Below are 12749 nucleotides of genomic sequence, written 5' to 3' on the forward strand. Positions count from 1 at the left end.
CATTTCTGTTTTACTGCTAGTGCTTCATGAATATCGCTTTCTGAATCTAGAATATTGTCATTGGCGGATCGATGTTGTCCAAAACCGCTTTGCTCGGGGGTCAATAGATTACGGTGTTCAAGGGTCCATAGCAGTCTTCTGTTAATGATTTTCTCTAGGATTTTGCACATCACACATGTGAGAGAGATCGGTCTATATGAGTTACGGTCGGTTTTTGATTTACGTGCTTTGAGGATGGGAACAATTATCGCCTCTGACCATGCTGATGGAAATTTGTGTTCTATCCATATTATGTTGTATATGCGTAAAATAAGTTCATGTGCATTATGTGGGAGATTATTCATGAAAATTACCGGTATCTCATCGGGGCTGTGACTTGTATTATTGAACGTTGAGACGGCATCTTCGTATTCTTCTTTACTTAGAGGCATGTTCAAGGGGTCCTCATAGTCTATGACGATGGGTATTTCAACTTCCTCTTCATCACGTTTTTTTGCCAAGAATGATTCGTCATAATGGGAGGAAGATGAGTTTTCTCTATACATTTCTGCCAGAGTCTCCGCAATCTCTTGTTTATCTGATACAGTTTGATTATCCACTTTCAAGATATTGATTCCTTGGTAAGTATTAGCTCCCGATATACTCCTCACCTTTTTCCATACTTCGGTCATAGGTGTTGAACTATTGATACTCGAAATATACTGTCTCCATGAAGTCCTCTTAGCATTCTTGATTGTTACTCTTGATATTGCTCTGAGTTTTTTGAACTCAATTATATTTTCTGTAGTGTTGTATCGTTTACATTTGTTGAATGCTCTTTTATCATCACGTATTGCCTGTTTGCATTCATTGCTCCACCAGGGAACCGGAATATGTTTAGGGTTAAAAGAAGTTTTTCCAATAGCAATCACAGCTTCTTGCGGAACGACTCTGTTGAAGTTGGCTAGAGTTTCGTCTATATTGTCAGTGATTTCACAAGTTGCTATATTTTTCTCTATTGTGGCAGAAAAAAGTTTCCAGTCAGCTGATTTGATATTCCATTTTGGAATCGGGTTATCCGGCTGTTGACTTCTCAGGTTGTTGGATATTACTATTGGATTGTGATCACTGTTGTAGTTGAAAGGTAGATCTTCCCATGTTAGTAGAGGAGTAAGAGTGGGGTCACACATCGTGAGATCCAAGACGGAGGATTCTCCCGTGTGCGCATTGAATCTGGTTTTGCTTCCATCGTTTAACAGAGATAGATTAAACTGGTTGATCAATTTTTCGATCGTCCGACCCATATGATATTATGGCCGTTGAAATCACCGACCATAATACGTGGTTGAGGAATTTGTTCTATCAAGCTCAGAAGATCCAATATATCAATTATTTCATTTGGAGGAAGATATATATTGCAGATAGAAATTTTGCTCCCTTCTAATGTGACAGCAATAGCTTCTAATTTAGTATCTATGTCAATAAGATTTGCCTGAATGTTTTCTTGGACAAATATAGCTACGCCACCATTTGCCTTTCCCTGTACGTCTCTGTTTTTAAGAAAAGGTTGGAAATTTCTCAAACTCGGAGTTTTATCATTTCTGAGACGGGTTTCTTGTAAACAGATTACATTAGATTTTTGTTCCAAAATCAATACTTGTAACATTGGTAAGTTACGGTAAAAACCATTTATATTCCACTGCAGAATAGAGTTGAATGCTAAGAGATGAATATAAAAATTTAAATTAGTAAGTGATTTCTTGAGAGGAGTCACTTTCAATATCTGTAACTGAATCGTCAATGGTTTCTCCTCCAAGATGTTTCAATAATTTTTTCTTCAGTTTAGTGCACCTCGATTTGATATTCCTTTCAGTGAAGTGTGGATATATTTCTGTGAGCATATTTATCAATGCTAATAGATCATTGGTGTAATTTTTAACCACACTGACTTGATCAGCGGATCCCCAAACATTGTCGAAAAGGTCCTTAATTTGACTATAATTCAATACACATGCAGGAGAGTGTGTTTTTATGAAGTTTTCCGTAGGTTTGAATAAATCTTCTATTTGCTTGGTAATTTTTGGTTTTTTGGCTCGAGACTTTTCCGAAGGTTTGATAAAAGGATCAGCTGTGGTATCTTGTTTGTCCGTTTCAGTACTTTCCTCGGTTGGTGTTAATATATCATTTACAGTACGTTTATCCGACACTGTATTTAGAGGTAACAGGACATACGAGTCGGGTGGTTGTTTACTTGGCGAGGTTTTGCACTGAGACGAAATATGTCCAGCCTTCTTACAGCTGAAACAGGTGAGGGCATCTTGGGAGAGGAAAATACGATAGGATGTTTCATCAAAAGTTATCAATATTGATTCCGGCATCCATTTTAGATCAGCGAGTAGAAATAATTTTCAAGTACGATCCTGGCTACGCAGGTGTACTGAACATACCGTCACCAAATTGGATTTCTCTTATTTGTATATCAGTATGCAAGGTTAGGTATACGGAATTATTTCAAACTGTACTTACAGTTCAATGCTGGATAGATCACTTATGATTCACAATTTACCTAATTCTTCAATTTTCAACTTTGAATCACAGGTTTATTTGAGTATGAATATGGATCTGATATTAGACACGGTTGAACCTTGTCAGTCAGAACCGGACTCCTAAATGACAATTTGTTATTGTACAAGTCATTGAATTTTTGGCGAAAAATGGCTTTCACGAATGAATAAAAAAGTGATATGTACAAATTTTTTACAAATACAATATAAATAGTGTCAGGGCATCAGAAATTTATTTAAACTTGTATCCCGAAAGACGACATCCACATCGAACTATGTTCAAGTTATTGGATCAAAATGTCACCCAGTGTGGTTCGTTTGAAAAGCCAATGAAAAAATGCGGAGTTATTTGGCTTTTTTGCTTAATATAATTGTTATCTTCAGCTATTATTTTCAATTTTCAATTGTATGGGGTCTTTGGCGGCCGAGATTTTCACTGTTACTATCTTCATTCGGGTTCGAAGGCCGTCGTAGTTTGGAACTGCATCCTAACGTTTCGCCAGCACGAGTGACTGGCTTCAAGGTTTATTCATCTTGATGAGCCATCGGTGAATTATCCAGATGAATAAACCTCTGAAGAAGCCAGCCACTCGTGCTGACGAAACATTGGGATGCAATTCCAAACTACGACACCCTTCAAACCCAAATGAAGATAGTAATTCATTTCATATCATATTAGACAATAAAAGTTCAAACTGATGAAATTCAACGTCATATTATTATCCGTTCGGAAACTTTCAATTACAGAAGTGACTAGCTAATTACACTAAGTACTCATGATTCACAAAATATGTTAAAAGAAACATGATTCAATTTCTTGAGAATACGTAACAGATAGTTTATGAACAAATAAATATTTCAAATTAAAATCTACAAACATTCATCTCTCCCTACTACCTACACCGTGATAAATGCCTGCTGAAGGTAATACTTCGAAAACGATCTACTCAAATTATTTCAGCATGGTCCTGTTGCTGGACGAACGAGAAACATCTGCGAGACTAGAATCTGTAAGGAATCTTGCATAAATATCTGTCGGATATAATTCAATATCCAGCGCAGTATTAGCCGGGGAAGTAGTTGTTTTTCGACAGACTTTTACCACACCCTACTGTGTAGGTAGTTGGGAGAGATTAATGTCTCGATACTATAGTCAAATAGTTTATGTACGAGTGTCATATATTTCCGGAAGCTAATCAATTTTCACTGATTGCAGGCAAAAGGAAAGAAGAAAGAATAAAAAAAATAGTTTATAAAAATTTTAATGCGGATTTCATTCCATTTTCGTTGAATCAACTTTTGAAACACCGTTAAATTGCTGCACTCTCTTCCAGCTATCATGATCGTGATTTGTTCTTCTTTAGTTTTTGAATTTCATTCTTAGTCAGTTGATTTTCGTTTTTGTTATTACGATAAGCAAGAGGATTCTCAGATTTTCTTTCCTCCATGTCTGCTTCCAGTTCAGATTTGCTGATTTCACTGAGGGATTTTCCTTGTCCGTAAAATATGTCTTCAGTATATACACGGTCCTTTTTTCTGTAGGTTCCGTGGATCTGTGAATATTGAAGATTCAATTAGTACTTCAATTTTTCAAAATATTAAAATTTTGGTGGTGAAGCTGATTTTCATTGATGTTTTCTGGGTATCTATCTTTTTACTATTCAAAGGTTTTTATTATGGAGCAAATTGTTGTAGTGGAATATTCAGAAACCCAGAAAACATCGAGAAGTACTTCATTATTTCAGTGGGTATTTGAGAGGATTATCTATTGAATATAGATGAGATCTGATCAATCAAACATTCGAATGAAGAAAGCAACTTCCCTATTATTTATAGTAATTATTGAGGTCGAAAACAGAAACAACACTAGTGATAATAACGCAGAAAGCATCTTTCGGTGAACACAATCAAGACTCACAATTTTTTTACATAAATACCTGCCTCTGAAGAGAAGAATCTTTATCAGTTTCAGGGTAGTAGTAGGGTTTTCTCGTGCCATCGCTATAAAATTTGGGATATAATACACTCTCTGTTGCAATTGTTATGGCTCATTTTTCAAGCACGATAACAATATTGAATGCTTTCGAATCAACAGAACTTATCTGGCAGGTCTGTTGAGCCGTTCAGGTTGTCTTTTGACACTTAATAATAATAATAATAATGATAATGAAGATAAAAATAATACAACTCGCGTCTCGTATCCAATGTGTGATGGATTACAGGGCGGCCAACAGGCCTTTCACGCCCGCAGTGCAGCGAATAGCCGCCAATCCACGACATCACACTTCGAACCAAGGCGTGCTGCTGACTACCAAACAGCACTGCTTTGATATGATACGAATGCTAGTGGCTGCTGAGAAGTCACTAGTGAGGCGAGCGAGAAGTATCCCGGAAAACATTAGGTTCCGCGAGAAGACTTCTCGCTTATTCCAAGAGTCTCCACGTGATGTGGATAATCCGCCGACCGCTGATCAGGTGGAATCCTTCTGGAAGGATCTCTATGAACACCCGCAGCCACTCAACTTAGACACTCCAGCCCTAGCACAGTTCGAAGCTTTCAACAGAAAGCTTCGTCAGCCTGAGCTCAATGAACTGCGCAACCCGATAACCCTGGATGACGTTCGAAAGGCCCTTGTTGGTTCCAAGAACTTTGGTGGTCCAGGTCCAGATGGGCTAAACACTCATTGGTGGAAAAAACTACCAAGTACCCATCGCCATCTGGCCAGAGTTTTCAACTCATGGCTGGATGGAGAGCAGCCGATTCTGGATTGGTTTGTCGAGGGGCGGACCGTTTTTATCCCTAAAAGCGGAGATTTGTCGATTCCTAAGAATTACAGTTATGAGTTGTTTACACGCATCTTATACACACGAATACTTACCGCAGTTGACTGAGTGTTCGAACTGATATATGAGCATAGAGTGTCGAAGAAAGGAGTCACTGGATGTAAAGAGAACCTGCTCATCGATAGATGTGTAACGCAGGACTCGATACAATATAAGCGTAACCTCTCTATGGCCTGGATCGATTACCGTAAGGCATTTGATACAATTTTGCATGTGCTCATCTTGCATTTGCTCAGATGCCTTGCGGTACCCGATAACATAGTGAGATGCACTGAACAACTGATACCACTTTGGCGAACTCGCTTCACCATAACATCTGGTCAAGCAAGAGTCCAAACAGGGTGAGTCACTTTCAGAAGGGGTATATTTTAGGGTGATTCCCTCAGTCCCCTTCTCTTCTGCATCTCACTATTGCCATTATTCGTTGCGCTCAGAAATTCCCGAGGGTATAACTGTGGCACCCCTGGAAACCAGGGGTACAAGGTCACCCATCTGTTTTATATGGATGATCTTAAACTTCATGCCTCTGGAGAGGAGGATCTCCATCAGTCCTTGAGGGTGGTGGAAGAGTACACGCATGCTATCGGTATGAAATTCGAGATAGACAAATGTGCAATGATCCATGTCAAAAGAGGACGATGCAGAGACTACGGAGAGGATGTGCAGCACGTAGATGGAAGCATTCCACACCATCAGGATGCTGGAGAGACGTATACTCACCTCGGGGTGGAACAACGCCATTCACAAGGTAACAGCAGTGAAAAATTCTGTCCGCGGCAAGTATCAGCACAAACTTCGACAAATCCGGTCATCGGAACTGTCAAGAAAGAACAAAGTTGCTGTAACAAATATGCTTGCCGTTCCAATCTTACTCTACTCGTTTGGAGTAGTGAAGTGGACTCGGGAGGAGCTGTATCAACTCGACGTAAAAACTCGAAAAATGATGCATCTCTATAGGAGTTCGCATTCCAAATCGTCTCTTTCAAGGTTGTACTTCCCCCGACAACAGGGAGGCCGTGGACTTTTGAGTTTAGAGTGTCTACATGACAGAATGGTACTGGATACCGCCTGTAAAGTCGTCAGGAGTTCGGATCCCCTTCTCTGCATGGTCCGTGACCATGAGAGAGCAGGAATTGGAGCATTTCACCTTAGAACAGCTGCCGAACAGCTGATGAACTCGATAAAGTTTTCGACTCTGATCGAGGTGACCACAACTCTGTCTCCGAGTTGGAACCCGTTCAGCAAAAGGCTCAGATAAAAGCCGCAGAGATAACCTTACTTTTGCGGAGACACAAGGATAAGCCATTGCATGGAGTTTTCTTCAATAACATTAGAGACCTTGGCTTATCAAAGCGCCTGAAGTTTGCTTTTTTCAAGTCGAATGGGCGAAAGTCGGAAACTGAGGGGTTCATCATGGCTTGGCAGAATGGTGTCTTCAACACTCCAGTCTACCGCAGTCGTGTGATGGGTATAGAGGTTCCTTATACAAGGTGCAGGGACTGCCGCGAGGCGCACGAGACCCTAATGCACTCGCTATCAGCATGTCCAACTTATGCGATCTCGGCCTATATCTATCGACATAACGTGGCCCTAAGAGTGCGATATTACCATCTACGGCACTCTTACGGTATTGACGAGACACCGGTGTTGCCCTACGCTCCAGAGGATATTGAATTCGTTGTGAGGAACGAGAATTGCCGAATTTATTGGAACTATTCGTTCTCCACCCTCAGGCTCATACAAGCTAATAAGCCTGATGTAGTCCTTATCGACCACCAGAGCAAAACGATATTTGTCGTGGAGTTTTCAGCTCCTGGCGAGACGAATATCGTCAGAAAAGCGGAGGAAAAACGGATTTTCTCTTCGAACTCCGCAGACTCTATCCAGAACACTCTGTCAAGATGGTTGTTCTGATTATTGGAGTCCTTGGTGGAAACAAACTGCATAGAGAAGGGTGTTTTTGTATAATTCAGTGTTTATATAAAAGTTGTTGTTACGATAGTTTGTTTGGAAGTGTTTGACAGTTATCACCCGAAGATGACTGTGAAAACTGACATTCGAAACGTCGTGAAGTAACTTGGCTTGAAATCTTCAAACTTTTAGTCTAATCAAATTTTTCTATTTTCAATTTATTGCCTGATTTTCATCTCATTGTAACTTCATTTCACGGTGCTTGTTGCTTAATGTAATTGTTATTTTCAGCTCCATTTCAATTTTGAATTATATTTGTTCTTTCAGCGAATTCAAATCATCTATACGAATATCATAAATGTGAAAGTTTGTGATCATGGATGTATATATGTATGTAGCTCTTTCATGCCTAAACGACTGAACCGATTTAGATGAAACAGAAATACAGCGTATACATCAGAATAACATAGAGGCTACAATTCATAAATGTTTTGTGTAATTTTGGTCATAATGAAACGATAAGTATTAAGTGAGTCGGAAAAATTCTTGCTTCCTGAGAGCTATCTTGGCGGGTGCTGCCTATACCGTTGGAGTTACTCGCAGATAATGTACTGTAACATTGTTTAACTTAAATATTTCTAAACAAAAGTCCGCGATAGCATATATCTACATAAATTGGGTTCTTTTATCACAATGTACATTTTAAAATATCTGTCAAATTCTGATAAAAATTGATACAATTGTCGTTTCAAGTATTCAATATAGATAAACTTTGTCTTTTACACTAAGTAATTTAGATGAACCATTTAAAAGATATCACGATAAGATCAACTTGACGTAATGCAGTAAGGCGTTACGCGTCGCGTCTACTGTATGACGACGTGGGACGATGCGCGTGGGGTAGAGGAGCGGTCGAAGCAATAAAGCGCCATCGTGACGGTTGTGTTGATTTTGCGAATTTCTCTATAGATAACATAATTTAATTCTCGAAGCCATTCATAACTCGGTGCAGTTGGCATATTTTTTCAGTTACTGTATTTTTGAAGTGAAAATATAATTTACTAGCTGCTTTTCACTCTTATATCAACGTAGGTACAGCCGAAGTTACTGAACTTGGAATCTTTAAATATGCAGGCAGGTTCTTTGTATAGCATAAATAAGCATCAAGAAAGGGAATAAGTAATTTCTACCCCCAAGGGGAAAACATAGGGGTTCAAAGATTCTTTTGAATTTGATCAGTTTTGAAGTTGGAAACCTGAAGTTTTGGGTTGATAAAAAAGGGAACTATTTGTTTAAAATGGTCTGTCACGAACAACTAATATTATCACATTAGACAATGGAAGTCCAAACTAATAAAATTTATTCAAAAATGTTTTCCTTTCGTGTAATTCAATGTTTATATGAAAGTATCTGTTTTGAGAGGGTTTTTTATTTCAGTTTGAGCTCAAAAGTTATTTTTTTCATGATCTAGATAGACATTTTTGTATAGATATTTTCAAATCGATTGCTTTCCCTTTTTCCTTGGAAGATTCCCAAATTTTTGTTTAACGACAGAGCAGTAGAAAGCCAAAACCTTTTTTTCCTAAAAACCAATCTCTCCTAAATAAATACTTCTTTCAGTTTGAAAAATAAATATGCTTGTGTCAAGTATAATAGTTGCATTGTATTTTTATTGTATGTGACACTAATGTATGAAACCCCGTATAGCTAAAAGCGAGTTGTGAAAAATTGATGAAATTCGTTGAAAAATTCACTCACGCGATCCCAAATTTCCATGTTGAATCCAAAATTAACATGGAAGTACTGATGATGATTGTCATGGAAAATTGCATCCGGTTGCCATGGTTGCCACCATTGTGCCTTAAAAGCTATCCCTGAGTGATCTATTATGCCATGGTAGTAGACGTAAGCAACAATTGCATAAAATGGTCCTGGAATAGAGAAAAAATAATGTAACTGTTGAACCTCAATTCAGGCTGTTCGAAAAAAAATTTTTTGGTTCGAAATTTTCGTTATTATGAGTAATGGTATTTCCTAATGTATCACTGAAACCAAATGGAAGTCACATATATTTGAGGGTGGTGAATTGATATTTTGTAGAAACTGCATCAGTATCTCACTTTTCTCTGATAGTTCTACGAAAAAATCAACTGAAAAATTCTCTTTTTGTCTCAATAGTGAGCTATAACAGATATTTTGAAGTATAGGGGAGAACAGGGCAATGGGAGCCTACTAAGGGGAAGTTTGAATAAAAACAACGTTAGTCAAAATTCTTTTTTTTTTTTTCATTATAAAATATTACTTTTGTTATAAGAGAACACTTTAATCATAGTTATAATCAACTACAGACATGTAGATAAGGTACAATCACAGTTTTACAAAAAAAGTCAGTCGCTCCTATTACCCGACAAATGCGGCTAATAATGAGATCCCATTTAACGCTGACACAGGAAATGGGAGCCATTATAATTACTAAAGAAAAAAAATTAACAAAACGTACTATAAATGATACCTTAATTACTATAATTATCAACACAATAAAACTATTAGTAAGTCAAATCAAAATAAAAACAAACTTGAACAAAACGGAGATGAAATATGAAATTATTAATGGATAACAAAAAATCTAGATTTCACGGATCCAAACAAAATGCATAAATATAAATATCTGAATTATCACTGCCAGAACACTCTTTATGGGCCCAGTTTTGGCAACTTCTGCATCGGTACCACATCTCTTCACATTTTCCAGTATCTAAACAAATTGCACATAAATTATCCTCTTCAGAATATTCTGACTCATCATCCCAAATAGTATTTTCGTCTACTTGATCAATAGACGAGTATTCATCATCACTTTTTAACAAATATTTTGTTGTCTTTCTGATCCTTGTGTTTCTGGTTGTGTTTATCTTTGGTATGCTTCTTTTTAATACAGTCACCTTTGGTACATTTTCCCTTGACACAAGTTTTTTTATCACAGTTTTCTTCATTTTTTTAATTGTCTTCGTCTTATTCTTCTTTTCAGTTCTTTTCTTTTTTTTTCTATAAATACTGCTTTATTTGGAGTATTTGTTATTATTACAGAATGCTGTTTGTTCTTCAACGGTCTTTGTATTTGAGAGATGAGTTGTTGGGGCAGTGGACTGATAATAGAGACAACATTAGCAAAGTCAATATTGGACTGAGTTGCGATAGATCTGGCGGTGTGTGTCTTCAGAATAGCAGGCGATTCCGGTGTTAAATATGATGTGGATGGAATTGAAGATGGAGTTACAGCAGCTTCCCTCTGAATAATTTCTGGTTCAATTTCCAGACCACAAAAATAGATGGACTTGTTACAGGGCTAGAACATGGTTGCTCAGCCTGATTTAACGTTGATGGAATAGAAGTGATATTCGTTGGCTGCTGTTGAGCGTCAGCCACCGGCACAGTTGATCTGGATTTCTCATTAATGAAGTCATCATCGCAAAAAACTCCGGGATTCATTGGGAATATTCCCGTTGCTTTAAAGCTCGACACTCCTTTTTCTATAGAAGCAACTCTAGTATAGGCTTCATTAAACAGTCCAGTAATGTCGTAAGGAGTAATTTGTATCAAATTTCTAGATTTTATATTCAAGTTGCATTCTTTGTTATAAGCTCTTTCAAGCGGGGAATAAAATGCAACGTCAAGGGGTTGTAGATGGTGGGATGAATGAGGAGAAATGGTTAGAAATATGATATAGTTCTCTTTTGCCATTTCCCAAGCTTCGAGAGTAGCATGCCAGACTGTTGAGATACTTTGTACACCGATACCCCTCCTCTTCTGAGAACAGATAACGCATTTTCTAATGAATCCACTGTCCAAGAAGCTTTTGTGGTTGTCCGAACTCTTTTACGTGGCATCTAAAACAAAAAAAACAAGGCATTATGTTTCTTAAATGATTAAGTGGGATAAAGGGAGCTTTGTCGGATTATGAGAGCCAAGCTAGGCTACCATTAGCCGCTGACCACCATTTTGAAAAGTAATAACATAAATATGTAATTTTATTTTCAATGACAATTTAACTAATTGGGCTTGTTAGTAAACGAATATAGGGATATAAGAAGTATAAATACAATAAAATAAGAATATAATTTCATGCTTACCTTGATGCTGGCAATCGACAATTTCTTGTAAGCGTGGAGCAAAAAACATACAAGCATTCCTAGTGACTGAACGAATGGCACTAACGATTCGAGCGCGTCAGGCGAAGTTTGCAGATAGTTGACGGAAGTAGCCAGGTGCTTACGATCGCGCAAATGTACCTGCATTCCATTCAATCACCATATCTGTAACGAATATTTCGTTACCTTCATATATTCTTAATGTTACCTATAATATCAATAGTTTAATCACCACAATTTCGATCATATTATTCTCCGTAAACGGTATATAAGGTACTGCCGGCAGGATCTGAAAAAAAAAAAACGCAAAGACCGAGGGCATTCGTTTGCGACGGAAACGATAGAAAGATCTCTTCCTTCCCAGCGTTTGACGAGAACGGTTGATATCTGGTACGTGTTGACCTTTTGTTTGAAATTATCTTTATTCATAGTAAATTTGTGGAGATCTGTTTAAGTATATCTTTTGCCTTTCCTGGATTTTCTATTCAGTCATAGAAATTAGTTTAATTCTGTAATTAGTGATAATAACACTGCATGTGATTGAAGGTTATTTTTTTAATTTACTTTATACTGGCTTTTATTCAGTCATCGATGAAATTTAGAGTCTTGCAAAGATTGCTAATTCACTATTTGTGGTATTTTTTTAGGTTAGAGGCTTCATTTCTTTTTATTTTCGTAATCTCAAGTCATCCTCTAAATACAGTGAGATCACAGAGTTTCTTCTAGAGAACATCAGATTGCCTTGATGGTATTTTTTTTCTAAAAATTGAATTTGCTCTAAAAATAAAAAAACACAGTTGTGAAGTATCTGCTTTGCACACCTCCTTCATCTTTGAATTGCTTAAGGAAATCAGTATCTACGCTTTATAAAATTTCAGATACTGGATACTTGGCATTTTATTCTCGAGATACCTGTTGCTGCAGTGACGTTATCATTATTACTAGGACATTTGGAAGTGGACAGGAGAGTTGAAGTTGATTGCTTGGTGACATTCAGGCAGTACCTTTCCAGGACAATTCCTCAGGTAAGCATTTATTTTCTATATGACCTACTTTTGGTCCAATTAATTTCTCTTTGAGAAATAAATGCAAACTTGAGAGAATTTGTTTTCTGGCCTGATTTGTTCTGTAGTAAATGACTGATACCATTCTATCCTTATCTTCCGATTTATCTTATCAAGAATACTTAAGCAGTCCATTTTATCTTAATTAACTTTATCCTATAAGGTCAACCAGATATCCTCCCTTCTGTATATATGCACTTTGCTTGTTATTTCCCTGGCATTTTTTGTTAGAAGGATTT

General features: G+C 37.4%; 1 protein-coding gene across 1 annotated transcript in view; it reads right to left on the reverse strand.

Moving 5' to 3' along the window:
- Positions 1–3789: 3789 nt before the first annotated feature.
- Positions 3790–12749, reverse strand: part of LOC111503546 (uncharacterized) — a 139918-nt gene continuing 130958 nt past the window's right edge. Inside the window, exons 5-6 of the mRNA XM_074171653.1 lie at positions 9057–9229; positions 3790–4096 (exon numbers count right to left, since the gene is read on the reverse strand). Coding sequence (XP_074027754.1) covers positions 3881–4096; positions 9057–9229 — 389 coding nt within the window. The 3' untranslated portion in view covers positions 3790–3880. The remainder of the gene's footprint in view (positions 4097–9056; positions 9230–12749) is intronic.

This window comes from Leptinotarsa decemlineata, unplaced genomic scaffold (genome assembly GCF_025532065.1).
Source record: "Leptinotarsa decemlineata unplaced genomic scaffold, Ldec_3_MD MMD2_tig00000026_RagTag_RagTag, whole genome shotgun sequence".
Lineage (NCBI taxonomy): Eukaryota > Metazoa > Arthropoda > Insecta > Coleoptera > Chrysomelidae > Leptinotarsa > Leptinotarsa decemlineata.